The following is a 17040-nucleotide window of genomic DNA, read 5'->3' as shown; positions in this document are numbered from 1 at the left end:
GCGGAGTCCTGCAGCGGCAGGGCTGTGCCGCGCCGCACAGGTGGACGGGCGAGTCCCGAGCTGGCACGGGGCAGTGGGGCCCGGGCAGGCAGGGCCGCTCACGCGCTGCTCTTTCTTCCTTTCTTTCTTCCAGAGACGCTGACCTGTTTCTGTTGGACACCCGCGTAGTGTGGGCCTCGGAAGAAGGCTGGCTGGAGTTCGACATCACGGCCACTAGCAATCTGTGGGTCGTGACCCCGCAGCACAACATGGGGCTTCAGCTGAGCGTGGTGACGCGGGATGGTAAGTGGTCGTGCGCTGCCACTGAGGTCCGCACGCCGTTAGTTTCCCGCCTGTTTCCGTTATAGCCGGGTTCTCAGCTGCGGGAGGGCCTTGTTCACTGTTCTCTCGTGACTGCTACTGAGAACCTAAACCTGTCCCCGAGGTATTCTAGAAAGGAGTTGGAGACAGGTTTGGGCCACATCCCCCTCGGGGGGTCAGGGCGCGGAGAGGAACAACGGGAGGATGGCTGTCCCAGGCAGGGCAGAAGGAGGGACACTGAGGCAGAGGCAGGCGCATCCCTTTAGATCCTAGCCGAGGAGCAGGTTTGCGGAGGGACCCTCCAGCGCCCTCCCCTCCTGCGGTGCCAAAGCTCAGCCCCTGAGGGTCCCCACTGCCGATCGATCGCGGCGGGGCCACCTCACCGGTTGGGAAGAAATAAGCTAGAAAGAAAAGTGACTGCAGGTGAGCAGACTAGCAGAGACGGGGCAGCCCGGAGCTCAATGGGATTCCTGTGCCTTGGAGGGAGGCTTTCGCTCTGCCCATGTGCAGGGTGCTGTCTGGGGCTTGAGAACGTAGGATTTTCTTCCACACGCTCCTTTTCTGTCGGCACTCTGGGAGACTAGGAAGTGTCCCTTCACTGTGCAGCTGCGGGACGGGGTTCCGTGCAATAAAGCCACGTGTGCTTTGGTTTGCATTCAAGGAGTCCACATCCACCCCCGGGCCGCGGGCCTGGTGGGCAGAGACGGCCCCTATGACAAGCAGCCCTTCATGGTGGCTTTCTTCAAAGTGAGCGAGGTCCACGTGCGCTCCACCAGGTCAGCCTCCGGCCGGCGCCGGCAGCAGAGCCGCAACCGCTCCACCCAGTCCCAGGACGCGTCCCGCGTCTCCAGCGCTTCAGGTAGGCTTGGGGGGAGCCTGTTTTCCAGGAGGCCTGTTGGCCTCAGCGAGAATAAACATCGAGTTCTTGGTCCCAGATGTCCGGCAACTTCTGCACAACAAATAAAAGGCCTGTCGGGTATCATACGGAATATGGGGCCTCATCATGGCCACCCATAGTCTGGGTGGGTTCCCAGGGCCCTCAGCGTGGAACGCTTGCTACCCAAAGTCTGAGTGTGCAGGCTGAAGGCATCGTGACCGTCTGTTTATCAGACAAGCATCTTTCTGTTTGGTTGGGTTTCTCCGACTCTGTTTTCATTCCCACCAAAACCCTGGGACCACCTAGATTTTTTTTCTAGTTGTATTATGGCCAGAGGGTTGTGATGTGCAAATAAACTTGGTACACTTGTGTAATGTGGACTTGTATTTGTCAGCACTCTTGGCTGGAAGAGTTGGAAGGTCAACTTGCACAGCTCTCTTGGATAGGTTTTATTGGCTCACTTAACTGAGAAGTTCAGGGGTTCTAGCTTTAGGCATGGCTTGGATCCATGGGGTTGGATGATACTAGGAATCTCTCTTCTCTTTTTCTGTTTTCCTTTGTTGCTGGCATTCTCAGAAAGACTATCTCTATATGGTGGCAACCAGGAAGGCAACCAGCAGTTCCAGGATTTTGTCACTCTTAGAACCTACACCTCACACAGAGAGCCCTTCTTCAGCCAGGCATGACTCTCGTTGACTTGGCTTGGGCGGTGCGCCCCTCTCTGGAGCTAGGCAATGAGATCGATCCCACCGCCCAGAACGGGCAAGTTCAAAGGCAAGGGAGAGAACCAGCCCCGACTGCCGAGTGTCAGTTCAGCGGGCCTTCAGAAGTGTTCCCTCCACGGCCGTGCCTTTTTGGAGGTGTCGTGGAAGTCCACTCATGGAAACACAGAGGGTGGGGGGCAGATGTCCCTTCTGTCAGTCACGTGGCTAGTAAGTATGGAATTGAAACTCAGACCTTTCTGACTCTAAAGCCAGTGCGAGTTCTGGGGTTCCTTTGGCTGCTTAAAGAACCTGGGAGTCAAGCCTGAAGTCGAGGATTTGCTGTGTGTGGGGGTTGCAGGCAGAGAACTTGCTACCCTGTGACTCTGGACAAACCTACTCTGTTTCAGCTTCAGTTTACTCATCTGTAAGGTGAAGATGATGACTACCCTGCAGATTTTCTGGGATTAGATAAAAAGCATCAAAATCTGGCTCATAATAGCCCTCAAAGATTAGTTACATCCAGTTATAGGAAGTAGGTTGTCAGGGCACATGCTGGGATCCCAGGAAAGGAAGGGAGACACTTCTGGAAGACACGTTAATTCTTCCAGGTGACTCTGTATACGTGTCCTTTTCAGTGGTCAGAAAGAGTCAATGCCACCTCCTGAGATACCCGAGCTTTCTCTGGGAGGAAGGGACTGCATTTTAGGTTCTGACTTAATAAGCTGTCTCTTTCCCAGTACCTTGGATGTGGAACTTGAGGATCCACCACCCAGTGTGATGTGACATTTTGCTTCTTGTCATCCTGGTGTTTCCTGGAAGCCTTGCACAGCACGGGTGCTCCTGTGTTTACCACCAGAGACAGTCAGGGCTGGGGATTTTGAAAAAGGAGGAGGAGGAGAAATGGTTGCTTTCCTTGATTGGCTTCAGAGGCAGCCTGCTGAACAGAGTTAATAATCTCCGTGCTTTCCTCCGGGGTATGACGCTGAAGTCTGCCAGCGGTAGGCTTCAATTTATTAATGAACTGTGGTCAGTTTGGTACGGGGACCTCAGACGTGGAGGCATCTCTTGAAATGCTGATTGCTTTTTAAAATTAAAATTTCACTTGATTTATTCAGCATCCCTCTCTCCACACCCCCGCCCACCCCGGCCCACCCGATACACACAGCAGTGTCTTTAAATTGAGAAAACATGTTGTGCCTGATTTGGGTTTGAGCAATGTCACCCAATTATTTTCCAAGCCCCTTTCAACTTTTTTTTTTCCAGTTTGATGAGTTTAAATTAAATATGGATATTAAAATTGATCTAATTTGCAATAAGGTGAGACGGTCTCTGGTTTTCTCTCCGTTGGGTTCCCCGCATCCCAGCACAGTACTTCCAAGTTTGCTTTGCTCCTTTCAGCAGAGCTAAGGCAAGAGAGTTCATAGCAAAACCCTCTGGCCTCACCTCACTCTCTTCAAAGCTCCTCTCAAGTGATCTGAGAGATCCTCGTGTCTGGCCCACTGAGGTGCTGCTTTCGGCATTTGGCTCCTTCTGTATTTATTCTTCTGTTAATGGGAGCGGGCGTGCAGAGGAAGGGACTTCCAGAAAGGCCTGATACCTGGAGAAGTGGGCTGTCTGGTTTTCTCTCCTTGTGGGGCCAGATGTCGCCGGGCCTTTGTGAACCAGGTAGATGTCACAGAGATGGCAGAGTCGGAAGAGTTGTGCTCTCCGGCGTGACTGCAGTCCCTGGCAGACTTCCCCGGGTAAATCTTTAGGGAGGTGGAAGGAAGAGATTGCTTTGCCTCTGCTGCCCCCTTCTTCCACAGTTGCTCCCGAGGAACTGATAGTTCTCCGCCGAAACAACCGCCACCAGGAGCAGCCCACCGGGATCGTCCTGCATCTGGGTAAAGAAATTAACATCATCCATCATATTGCCTGTCATCAGGGTGACACGTGGCAGGGAAACAAGTGGCTGTTTTTGGAACTGAGCTGCCTATGCCTGAGACGGCAGGACTAGTCCGCAACAGCGGAGAGGCTAAGAGCCCCACCACCCACCAAATCTACTCTAACATTTGTGCTTGGCTTTCAAGCTGGACTTTCCAAACATGTGCGCCGGACTGTGGGTTTGGATCGAAGTCTCCCTGGGTGGTTTGCACTTGCCCTTACTTCTCTGCAGCTGTCAGCTCTGAGGGAAGGCGACGTGTTGGCCACGCTGCACTTCTCCAGGGGGCTTGGATAGCCTCTGCGCAGTATCGTTTATCATTTTTACACATTTTACTAGTCCTGGTGCAAGCTGTCCTGTGCAGTCCACTGGGGATTCTAATGCACCGGGCACTTCCTTTCCAGCCTTCATTTTTCCCTAACCTGCTGCTCCAGTGGCACCTGCCCTTGGGTTCTGTAGATCCAGTGCGGTGGTCTCTTTCTACTTGCCGCCATTCTCCCCATTTTATGGTAGCTTCCTCTTGAGGTTCATTGCTTTGTCTTCTGGGGCACTGTGACACCACTTGGCCAATCCACTACAAGGTCCACGAACAAATGGCCTTGAAGGATGATTCTATTTGGTGATTCTAAATTCTGATCTCATTTTCCAGGATGTTTCCAAGACATCTTTGGGGAGGGTGGGTAGTTCATGCGACTTCAAGTCAGCCAGTGAGTCTGAGGTTTTCTGCCACATCAAGTAGCTGGCTGCTCACACTTTGGCTTTGAATTGGTCTTTATCTGCCACTTTTAACAATTCATGTAAAATTGGAGTAGTTTCTTTCATTCTTGATGTTTATGTTGTCACTACCCAGCTCTGACAACTGTCTGTGAACCCAACAATCTCTCAAGGCCCTTTGGGACGTGTCCGTCACTGCACCAGTGCCACCTGTTAGTGTTGCTCACAGTAGCTTCTCCCTCCAGCTCTTTCCCACCCATCCAAACACGGATCCTTAAGGACTCCAGGGAAAAAACGTGGCTCTGGTGTACATTTAGGCATACTATTGACCTCATTGATAGTTCATGACCTCGTTGATAGTTCAAACTTCCTAATCGGGACTGTTCAGTATGCTTCCAGCATGAGAAAGGGAACTAGAATTCATCTGTTACAAGACTATTGTGTGAGAACTTTCTTGTGACTATGCAGTTTTTTGCTATAGATTTCAAGGAACTCTAGTGCACAGATTGCGGATCTTGTTTTTACAGTGTCCCCCCTACCCTGTCCTTGGTGTCCATGGGTTGGGGTGCCAAAGCTGAGTGGTTGGCCCACCATGGCCATCCAAAGCTTGGGGAAAATAGACACAGCTCAGAACCGTGAATTAGCAGTTTGTAGTTCTTCTAAAACGTTGGGAATTTTGCTTTGTCACTTTGATCTTAAATTAAAATTGTAGGGCCTCCAGATGTCTTTGTTAAGAAGTAGAGGCTTGGCCAGGAGAGGTGACTCACGCCTGCAATCCTAGCACTCTGGGAGGCGAAGGCGAGTGGATTGCTCGAGCTCAGGAGTTCGAGACCAGCCTGAGCAAGAATTAGACCCCGTCTCTACTAAAAATAGAAAGAAATTAGCCAAACAACAAAAAATAGAAAAAATAAGCTGGGCATGGTGGCACATGCCTGTAGTCCCAGCTACTCGGGAGGCTGAGGTAGAAGAATTGCTTGAGCCCAGGAGTTTGAGGTTGCTGTGAGCTAGGCTGACGCCACGGCACTCTAGACCAGGCAACAGAGAGTGAGACTCTGTCTCAAAAAAAAAAAAAAAGTAGAGGCTTGTGCGGGGCCTCCTAAATGACATCAAACTGTAATTCTCCACAGCTGGAAAGGGCAGGCATGGCATGTGGTGGCTGAAAAGTTGGAATCATTTCAAACTCCACTTTCAGCGTGCTCGACCCTCATTGACCATGAAGCAGCGTCTACAGGACAGTAGTTATCCAGAAGTGAAGCACATCAGAAAGTCCCTTCTACCTCATTCCAAGGTTAACCCAACGGCAGCTGTGCGAAAAGGCAGTGATAAGGAGGCATAAGCAAGATGCCTAAATAATGCCCCAACCATTACCAACCCTGGTAGGGTGCCGGGGCCTGAGGGCTCAGTCTCGGAAGTGGCAGGGGGTACGGAAGGCGCTCAGAGCTCAGTCTTTGTCTGAGGGAAGCCTTTGTCTATTTTTCTAGACATATTCCATATTCAAGACAGGTAGTTCCATATTCTTTTAGAATCAAGACAAAGGCTGAGAATACACTAAAGTCCCGCCAGGATTAAATGGGGCCTCATGAGCTCTTGAAATCCCAGAGCCTCTTCATTCCCTCTGGTGCCAGCCAGCCAGGTTGTAAACAAAATCTAGTCTTTGAAAATCAAGCTGTGCCCTCAACCCGTTAAGCAATTATTGACACCAGAAATCAGAACCCAGCATGGTCCCAGCTTCTGCCGTGTGAGTGACACAGGGAACCGGCACCTCCAGCCTGCTCCTCGACGGCAGTATCGACTCTGCAGGGCGAGTGGGAGCCAGAGGCTTGTTTGGGATGAGACAGGGCCGCTAGGGCCCAGGGATACACAAAGAGTGGCCAGGCCCGCGGAGATAGAGGGGCTGCTTGAACAGCCACTATGCAGTCCTTGCCCTTGTCATTTTAGGAGAGATGGGAAATAAAAGCAGTGAATTGTTCCCTCTACAAAACAAGTTTCCTGGCCGGGCGCGGTGGCTCACGCCTGTAATCCTAGCTCTTGGGAGGCCGAGGCGGGCGGATTGCTCAAGGTCAGGAGTTCAAAACCAGCCTGAGCAAGAGCGAGACCCCGTCTCTACTATAAATAGAAAGAAATTAATTGGCCAACTGATATATATATAAAAAATTAGCCGGGCATGGTGGCGTATGCCTGTAGTCCCAGCTACTCAGGAGGCTGAGGCAGAAGGATCACTCGAGCCCAGGAGTTTGAGGTTGCTGTGAGCTAGGCTGACGCCACGGCACTCACTCTAGCCTGGACAACAAAGCGAGACTCTGTCTCAAAAAAAAAAAAAAAAAAAAAAAACAAGTTTCCTTTGGAAAGAGTTTGTAGCCTGAGCTCAGAAAAGCTGAGAAATACGGCATGGAGCTCGCTGCTTTGCCCGGAGCTCCTGCTGCACTGGTATTTTCTGGATGTGTGTGACCTGCTGAGCAGGGACACCCGGCGGAGCTGGTGGGGCTGAGGGGTCAGTCCGTGGTGGCCGAGCAGCCCCTCTGCAGAAGCCCCTGCCCAGGGCTTCTTCCTGCCTACCTCTCACTCTCCTTCCCTCCCACCTGGTTTCTACGGTGACTTTGTCTCTTTTCTGCCTTTGTTTCCCTCCTCTGTCCTCCCCTTTGTTTCTCTCCCCCTCTCCTCTACTGAGGCTGGAAAGAACAGTGGGCGGGCTGCCCAGGCCCCTGGGACCTGGCTGGGCTTTGGCTGCTGCGACTCGGGCACCCCCACCCCCCGGAGCCCCAGCCGTGTTGGCAGCTGCAGCGGGCCGTGGCTCCGTGGCCTCCGCCCGGGGCGCAGCCTCCCTACCCGCCGCCCGCCCTGAGAGTCAGGCCGCGGCTGTGCCCTACCCCCTCTCCCAGGGCTCATCCCCCTGGCGGTCTCATGGCCTTCGGTGCCAGGGCAGCTGCGTGTCGCTGGCCTCTCGTGGCACGTATCGATTCCGCCTCAGTGGAAGCCGACAGTGGGGTGCCGGCTCCCCCATAACGTGGCTCCCCTGCATCTCGCTGTGTGCGCGCTTTTCAGAGATACCAAATGCCAAGGGTGCTGGATGGAATTAACTTAGATGTCCTCCTTACGGCGGTGGGGTGTGGCCCCATGTTCAAGGTACAGCCAGCATTCAGGGCACAACCAGTGTACCGTGCACAGGGCCGCTGCCTGGGGCGTGCTCAGCCAGGGCACGAATGGGATACTTCCGCCCGCTTCAGTGCTGGGAAGGCCTGAATGAGATGCAGACCTCCCCCGCAAAGCATTGGAAAAATAAAGGCCTAAAAACGGGCGTCTTTGGGGCACTGCTGCCTGGACCTCTCTGCCCACTGTGTTGTCCTGCCACAAGGAACTGTGCCTGTCTCTGCGGGTCACTTTGTCTTTCCCACTGTGGAGCGTGGGAGTTCTTGCTGAAGGATCTTCTAGAAGGAAAGTAGATAGGTCTGTCTCAGATCTTTAAAGTTCATCCCCAGCCCCCTAAGGGAGCTTTTGAAGCTTCCAGTGTGAGGGGCACCACCTGTCCCACACTATGAGATAAAATCTCATAGTGGGCTCAAGTGGGCTCAAGTGATCCTCCTGCCTGAGCCTCCCGAGTAGCCGGGACTACAGGCATGTGCCACCATGCCCGGCTAACTTTTTTTTCTATTTTTAGTTGTTTGGCTAATTTCTTTCTATTTTTAGTAGAGACGGGGTCTCGCTCTTGCTCAGGCTGGTCTGGAACTCCTGAGCTCAAGCAGTCCTCCTGCCTCGGCTATTTAAATCTCATGTGCAAAGCCTTTTTTCCCTACAAATACTTGGGTTTTTTTGGTCTGTTTTGCTTTGCTTTGTGGGGGATTATAAAGGATAGCAAAATGTTTTCTGCTGAAGTGGCTTTAGGAAAAATTAAAAGTCAAGTCTGGTTCCACAAAAAAAAATAATTAAAAATAAATCTCCATTTAAGACCCATGTTTAAATGTCTATAATGCTCATTTGGATAAGAGAGGAGTGACTTGGGCATTTTAATACCAATCGTGTCTGAAGGCTTCTCCACGGAAGGCGATGGAAAGGGGAGGCCTTTCGCTCTGCAAAAGGCAGTTCAGATGTTCTGCTGTATCCAAAGCTCAAAACCTGTGGTGAGGGACGTTTCTCTCCTGCTTCAGAGTAGACCCGGGAGTGACCTTCCGGTTATGGAAGAGATTTGTCCCGGGGCCCTTCTGTGACCCTGAGAATTTGGTCACCGGGTCACCGCACAGTTTTTTCACCCAAACCCACCCAAGGCTCAGCCCTGCTCATCCCAACCACCCCGGGCACGATCCTGGCCTCGCTGCTGGGCACGTGCCCTGCCCTCCACTTTTGTGTCAAGGAACTGATTGGAGGACTGGATTTCACCTTCTGTGCTCAACTTCGAAAGAGCTGATCCCTTGCAAAAAGCTTTTTTCCTTGAATTTTTTTTTTATTTTTATTTCTAAGATTCTTCAGGCTGAGTAGGACCAAGATGGGGCCTTCCCTGCAGCTGTGCCCTGGCGATGCCCAGGCCCCCGGGCGCTGTGTCCGGGTGCGGTAACAGCATCACCTGGGTGTGACCCTCTGTCTGGAGGGCAGCTCCGGTTCCAGTGTCCGTGGGCTCACCCAGACCGCGGGAGCATCCTCAGTCCTCAGTGACTCTTTTTTTTTTTTTTTAAATTGAGACAGAGTCTCACTGTGTTGCCCGGGCTAGAGTGAGTGCCGTGGCGTCAGCCTAGCTCGCAGCAACCTCAAACTCCTGGGCTTAAGTGATCCTCCTGCCTGAGCCTCCCAAGTAGCTGGGACTACAGGCATGTGCCACCATGCCCGGCTAACTTTTTTTTCTATTTTTAGTTGTTTGGCTAATTTCTTTCTATTTTTAGTAGAGATGGGGTCTCGCTCTTGCTCAGGCTGGTCTGGAACTCCTAAGCTCAAGCAATCCGCCCGCCTCGGCTATCAGAGTGCGAGGATTGCAGGCGTGAGCCACCGCGCCCGGCCTCCTCAGTGACTGTTATGCATGGTCTGGGGTCGCGCTGGAACTCTGCACTTCAGAGAAACTCCCTGGTAATTCCTCCATGCGGGTGCCGGCAGCGGGGGACTGCTGTCCTGGGAACGGGCCTGCCTTAGCTCGGGGGCTGTTTGGACAGAGCTATGTGACCTTCCTTCCTCCCACTGAAGCGGGATGTTCCTGGGAAATTTTCGCTGCATGCATTTTTACTGGCCCTCTTTAGACCAAGTACGGTGGCAGTGAGGGGAAAGTTTTTCTGCAATCTGTCAATCTATTATAAAAAGGGGGGGAAAGCATGTCAGTGTACTTCCATGCGGAAGCCAGGGTACCAACCCCGTGGGGCAGACGCGGGTATTCCGAGGAGCAAGTATTTACGCGTTCTTTGCCAGCGCGGAGCGTGGAGTTACGAGGAAACTCACGCATGGCCTGAGAGTATCTGTAGGAAGAAAACCAGGAGAGTCGAATTCCTCCCTTTCCTCTCTCGGGCCCTGATCCTTGCGTAACAAAAATGTCAGTGTCTAGCTCTAAAAGAAATAGCTGTTCTTACAGAGAAAGTCCTCTTTGTTGAGGACTGGGTCCGCTCAACAGCAGGTTCACAGAACACGAGAACTGAAGTTAGGAGTGAGCCCCTTCGACTATGTCGTCATGATTCTGACCAGAAACAGAAACCGGAAACAGACGTGAAGAGGTTGTCCCTGCCTGTGTTCTGAGGACAGTCCTTCTGCACCAACCGGGCGTCCTATGAGTCAGTTCTGACAGCGGTCGCCCGGAGTTAGTGCTGACCCCACGAGTCAAAGGGCAGGGTCCCAGCGAGAGTGTCCTCATGTCAGGCTCCAGCTCAGCAACTCAGAGCTCGCCCTCTGGACACCAAATGGGCACAGGCAATCCTGACACTCAGGCCACGATGGCATCACTATGTTCGTGATTTTTCATGTCCACAAAGGGAAGTGACAGCGACAGCAGTGGAGTCCTCTGTCATTCCTGCACGTAAACGTTAGGCTTACTCCTTTGTCCCTGGCAGCTCCTCCTTATCATGGGACCCACACTCACTCTGCTCCTCTTGAATCTGGGGAGGAATGTGCGGGTGGCTGCCACCTGAGGTCTCTGATGCCTACTTACTCAAATGCTAATTTCCTCTAGAAACACCCCCAGAAACATGCAAAAATGCTTTACCTGCTAACTGAGCATCCAGTACCCCAGTGGAGTTGACACACCAAATTAACCATCACAGCGCTCTTTACTGAATGCAGTAGAAACAGATTCTAATTAGTGTAAAGAGAAAAATAACTTAAGGGTAGCAGGGAACTCATCCAATCAATAAAAAAGAGAACCAGAGAACTTCATGGAATCAAGGCCCAGCTCAGGTCTGGTCACGGGGACAACATGCTTTGGACACCATGCCATTCATCTTTGAGTCGCTCCCTCAAGCTATACAGTACAGGGCGGGGTGTGCGGTTGGCTGTGATGAAGTCACAAGCCTCTACTGCTGCTGCAGGTGGGGAGGAGGGGAGTGACCTGTCATGGGAAATGGGACTGATTCTCACCTCTCTAGGAATCCCCTCAAGTGAGAAGTGTTCCTGGAAGCTAGGTAGCCAACTATAAATACCCACAACAGCTGCATATGGGATTCTAGGTCGATGGCATCAATTTTATGATGTTATTTAATTTTCTAATAGGTATTTTTGTCAACAAGTTTGCTGTCGATGTACTTTGCATTCCTTCGTGGGTAATTTTCTTTTTAATCTCTGGGTTGCTTTTTAAGAATTTCTGTATGTATTTGGTATACTACAGTGTCATCAGATGTGGCTAGATAGGAATTTATTTGGTCTAAGAATTTCTGTATGTATTTGGTTATACTACAGTGTCATCAGATGTGGCTAGATAGGAATTTATTTGGTCTATTCAGGACTCATTGTGCCTTTGCAATTTAAAGGTGTTTGCCTTTCTTTAGTTCTACTATGGAAAATTCCCAACCATTGTGTCATCAAATATTACTTCTCTTCCATTACTGTCTTCAGAAACTCCTATTTAGAAATACGCTGGACTTTCCATTCTGTTTTCCGTGTCTCTTTACAGAGAGATAAACCTATTTTGCGGTCATTTGACTCTGCTATATTTGAAGAGGTTTGTTCAAATATATTGTTTAATTCTTTAAACAACCAATGTTCTTTTTGATATCTACCTGTTCTTTTTTCATGTTTCCTCCCCCTCACTTAGGTATCTTCCTTTACAACCTGGTTCGCAGCCCACTCTCACCTGCAGTCTCTGGAGTCTGGGCATCCTCTCCTGCATTCTAGCTCTCCTCTTGAGACCTTTTTTTTGTGTGGCTGGTTCTTTTTTTATTGAGGGATTATTTTCAGCAGAAAGTTTCTGTCTTGCAATGGCGGTTGGTTGGTTTTCACGGAGGAAGTCCTTGGTACCCGGCACTGTGAAGATTTCCGTCCAGTGCTGCTCCTGGGTTGTAGCTGGAGCTACAGTCGGTGCGAGCTGAGGTGGACAGGTGGGAAGAAGGAACGGATTTAGAATTGGAAAACCATCTCAAAACGCTGTCCCATCTGTCCTTCCAGTATAGGTCACCGACCTGACTTACTGTTTGTCTCTTTGCTTTACAAAAATCATAAAATCTGTATGTTCTCTCCTGCTTCAGGGCCAGGAAGTCCAGGAGTGCAAGTAAGAAAATCCAGTTCAAACAGGATTCCATCCATTAGGTGACTTAGTGGCTTATGTCATTGAACAGGGCAGAGGCAGCCTGAAGATGACGTGGGCTCTCGTGTCCGCTGACATCCCCGTTAGATGAAGAACATTTCTCTGAAGTCTCCTCCTTTCCCTTCATCTCTCTGCCCTCTCTAGAACCCTCCAACACAGCTACGGATTGATTAATCCTTTAGAATCTCAACTCTAAATGTGTCACTCTGTGGCTCAAAAACCTCCCAAGGCTCACTTTGTGCCTCTGGTAGGAAGTCCACGTCACTGTGGTCGGCAGGCACCTGGGCCACCCACCTGCCCCTCCTCACATGTCCTGGCATCCATCCTAACACAGCGACTCTCCTCTCGCTGACCGGCCCCCTGTGGGCTCCCAGTGGCGTCTGTCTACCTGCGGGCCCGGCACGTGGCATCCATGTTCTGACTCGTATTTGAGTAGCTGCGTACACGTCTCCCACCATCCCTTGAGTCTCTGAGTTCTTGGAGGAGGGAAGCCCTGTCTGACTCATCTTCTACTTCCCCTGGTGCCAGGCAGGAAGCACGGCACGGAAGGCTGCTCCGACGGGCCTCCGTGAATCAGTGATCAGGTTAAACCAGGCTAGAGGCTCTTTCCGGTAACGCGCGGGGCGGGTACACACACTCAGTGGGCTCACAGGGAACCGCCGGCTTGGGAGTCGCCGCTGGAGTGCAGAAGGGCTCAACCCCGGCAGTGGGCTGGAGTACGACACGAGAGCGCGTGGCCCTGCACAGTGTCCCCTTCTCTTTGTGCCTCCCCACCCCCATCACCGCCTTCTGGGCCTCCTCCTTAGGCCCTGCCCCATTCTGCTTTTTCTCAGGATGCTCTCCCGGCCCCAGTAGCTACCTGGAAAGCCCCTGTGCAACCTCGAGAGGGTCCCTGTTTAAAATACAGCAAGTCCTGCCTGGCACCATCTGGTCATGTGAACGTGATGTCTTCCAAGCCGTGCCCCTCATGGGTGTCCTGGGCACCTCGTCCGCAGGCCTTGCACACGGCAGGGCTCGCAGCATGCCTCTGCTGCCTAAAGGTCTCCATTCAAGCCAACACGTGCCCAGTAGACCCCAGGCTGCACAAAACGGAGTACATAAAATGTTCACGCAGATAATCAGGAACCTGATGGGGCTGTCGAGTGACCGAATCTGTGCCTGGCAGGGGCCTCATTCACTGCTACCCTGAGTCTAGTACAGTGCCTGGCACGTGGCAAGCCTTCCCCAAGGTATTCAAATGGAGGAATGAATGAGTTAATGGGCACATCTTTTGATCTCCTCCAACAGATTACAACAGCAGTGAACTGAAAACAGCCTGCAGGAAGCATGAGCTTTACGTGAGCTTCCAAGACCTGGGATGGCAGGTGAGCTCTCTGGACGAGAGGAACAAAGGTCCTTTCTCAGCAGTTTGTTCTCATCTGAACAGCAGCAGCTGTCACCAAAAACCTAAAGCTTAAGGGCTGCACTGATTCCTTCCGTGGAAGCAGAGGAGCCCCCAAGAGCACTCAGGCTCCGGGGGGGGGGGGGCAGAGGAAGGCCCGGGACCCTGGTGTGCACCAAGCACCCACAGCCACCTTGCTAGGGCTCCCCAGCTCTGTGGTCCCCCTCAAAATCAGTAGCCACATTTCCCAAAACTCTTACCTCATTCTTTCAAAGACCACAGGACATATTTGGGCATTCAAACAAGTTTTAATTGTGTTTTGAGACAGGGTTGGCTTTCCAATGGCTATAAATTGGCTCACCCAGGTTATCCAGAAGAGCACAGATGTTTTGCTCCATACCCAAGAGCTACCACTAGTTTGTAAGAAAAGCATCAAATTTAGGTGATGAGTGACAGAGGATAGCTTTTGTATGCAGGTGGCATCCCTCCGGTGGGAGCACTGTAGGTTCCTGGCCAGGCTCCTCTGGTCCAAGTACACACAGCCGGCCCAGGCACGTTTCCAGGCCTAACAGGCTGGTAGCAGCTGCGGCCGTATGGGCCTGTCGAGGGAGCGAGGTTTCTGCAGGCAGACTGACCAGGCTCTTCTCCCAGTTTTGCCACTTGAATGTGAACTGGGACAAATCCCTCCGTCTGCTGCATCTGCCTCCTTGCCTGTCCATGAGTAATGCCTTCTCACGGCGAGACTGAGAACACGGTGCTGTGAGAAGCGTGCATTTGAATCGTTTGTTTCTTCCTCTTGCTTTAAATGAAGGACTGGATCATCGCACCCAAGGGCTACGCTGCCAATTACTGTGACGGAGAATGCTCCTTCCCGCTCAACGCGCACATGAACGCGACCAACCACGCGATCGTGCAGACCCTGGTGAGCTCTGCGGCCTTTCCTCTAAGCAGGATCACAAGCTGAGACCAAGGGTCATTTCTAATGGCACCTTCTCCCCCTTCTGCTTTGTAACAGGTTCACCTTATGAATCCTGAGTATGTCCCCAAACCGTGCTGTGCGCCAACCAAACTCAATGCCATCTCGGTTCTTTACTTTGATGACAACTCTAATGTCATCTTGAAAAAATACAGGAATATGGTTGTGAGAGCTTGTGGATGCCACTAACCTGAAACCAGCTGCCGGGGACAGACTCTGCCTTGGATTCCTGCATCACATCTGCCTTAAAAAACAAAACGTACAGAAACACAGCTGAGTGGGACGATAAGACTTTGAAACCATGTCATGCTGGTGCCTTCCTGCCCAAGGGAGATTTTAAAGGACGTTGTTAATAATTTGCTCACTCCGTAAACAACGTGAGTAGTTTGTTGGTCTCTAGGAAGCTGGGTTTGAATGTCTGTAGCGTAAGGTCTAGTAACCACAAAAACGTAACCTTAAAGCTCACCCCCCCCCACAAAAAAAAAACCCATCAAAATTAGTTCTAATTCTAGATCGAGCTATTTGGGGTGTTTGTGAGTGAACAGGGGAAATCTCAACAGAGTAAAAGTATTTTTGGCTAAGTTATCAGCCAGTTCAGCACTGTCCATCAAAGGGAGATTATTCAGATAACAGAAACTGGGGGTGGGGGAAGGATGCCTCTAGTTGCAGATTTCATTCCCAGGAAGGCCAATGTCATATGGGATCAACATCCCAGGCTGTAACCAGGCCTTCACGGAGGTGCCTTTTGTCTCAATTGTGGCTGTTGTATGTGCTGGAGTTTTGTTGGTGTGAAAATAAATATCCTTGTTCAGTGAAACCATGTCATTTCCACACCCTGATCCTCCATTTGCTGTATTCTCGGCTAGTACCAAAAGTAGGCCGTCACGCCTTGAGGTGAGGCTCCCAGGGGTGAGAAGCATTTGTAGGCGCCCTCTTCTTTATTGGCGCAGCTCTTTGGCAAGCAGTGACCTCAGGAGCGCAGACTCTAACATCTCACTACTTCGGTAGGACGCTCTTAGCCTTGGCTGTACGGCACCCCACGTCACAGGGGTAGGACCAACAAAGGAAGGTGAGGAAGGGGCGCCCAGACTTTAAGAATGGGTTTGGGGAGATGAGTGTGTTTATGAAACGAAATCACAATTTTCTCTTGTAGAAAGTTAAGACTCAGATTAAATTTTAGACTATTTTTTACATGTCTTTTTCACAATCATGTACTGGGAAACCAATTTCATACTAAACTGATTAAATAATACATTTATAATCTATAACTGTTTGCACTTACAGCTTTTTCTGTAAATATAAACTATAATTTATTGTCTATTTTATATCTGTTTTGCTGTAACATTTAAGGAAAAGACCAGACTTTTTTAAAAAAGAGTTTATTTAGAAAGTATCATAGTGTAAACAAATTGTACCACTTTGACTTTCTCTGAATACAAGACTCATGATGCAAAGCTGAAGCCACACTCATGACGGTTGTGCTTCTCTAGGAAGTTGGGTTTGTTTTTTTTTTTTAACAGAACATCTGTGAATCACACGTGATTAATAAAGATTTCCTTTAAGGCAGAGGTTGGTCGAGACGCTGCTCTGTTATGTTCTGCCTCAGACAGTCTAAGTGGTCTCGTTTCTAAGATTCCTACCACTCACTGCTGGGCGCCGAGTGTCAGCCAGCACCCCAGCATGGGGAGTGAAGGGTGTTGGACACAGAGTGGCTGCCATGAGGAGAAACTCCATGGTAGAGCAGACAAACACATATCCCAAAGGAGTCCAGGCTTACCACTGCCTACGCCCCGAGGGTGATGGTAAGAGCGTTTAATCACGAGGGTGGCAGGAGTTAGAGCTCGCCGCTGCACCCATGGCTGGCGTGGCCACGCAGACCAGGGCCACAGCAGTCCTGCTGACATCTGTCTTTGGTCTTGACATCAAATGTATCCCACTCTTCATACATTAGAAGGTCGACCTCCTTGAAGGGCGGAACGGACAAAGTAAAACCTCTACAAGGACTACTTCGGTTCGGGGCTGCAGGGTCTCCCTGGTGACTGGACACCCAGGCCTAGGGAGGCCCATCTGGGCCTGTCCCCCCGGGTGGCAAATACAACCAGAATCTTTCTATGAGTTAATGGAATAGTCAGGAGCCACGTGGACCCTTCCGTGCCTATGCTTTCTATGGAAAACATCAAAGCTTAAAGCTCAGGTGGACTCCGGCTTCGTGTTAACACGACGTACTAACGAAATCTTTCTTCCCGTGAGAAACAAACAGAAGTTTCCCTTGAACAGTGACTGATTTGACAAGTATTAACACACATGTAAAATTATGGCATCAGCATTATCTTACTCAGGCACATGTCAGAAGTACCGCTGCTTGCGTTATGGCTGACCTCTCCCGGCGAGAGAAGTGTTAACAAAAACAGAGAATCCAGTAGTGGATGTGAAGGTATCTTCCGGATGTGGGTTTTTGTTTTTAAATA

At 50.9% G+C, this 17040-nt stretch overlaps 1 protein-coding gene across 1 annotated transcript in view; it reads left to right on the top strand.

The window, feature by feature from the left end:
- Positions 1-16138, top strand: part of BMP6 (bone morphogenetic protein 6) — a 141930-nt gene extending 125792 nt beyond the window's left edge. Inside the window, exons 3-7 of the mRNA XM_012753571.3 lie at positions 134-282; positions 962-1159; positions 13503-13579; positions 14408-14518; positions 14612-16138. Coding sequence (XP_012609025.1) covers positions 134-282; positions 962-1159; positions 13503-13579; positions 14408-14518; positions 14612-14761 — 685 coding nt within the window. The 3' untranslated portion in view covers positions 14762-16138. The remainder of the gene's footprint in view (positions 1-133; positions 283-961; positions 1160-13502; positions 13580-14407; positions 14519-14611) is intronic.
- The last annotated feature ends 902 nt before the right edge of the window (positions 16139-17040 follow it).

Source organism: Microcebus murinus, chromosome 15 (genome assembly GCF_040939455.1).
Source record: "Microcebus murinus isolate Inina chromosome 15, M.murinus_Inina_mat1.0, whole genome shotgun sequence".
NCBI classification, from domain to species: Eukaryota; Metazoa; Chordata; class Mammalia; order Primates; family Cheirogaleidae; genus Microcebus; species Microcebus murinus.
This window is presented reverse-complemented; position numbering and strand designations above follow the sequence as displayed.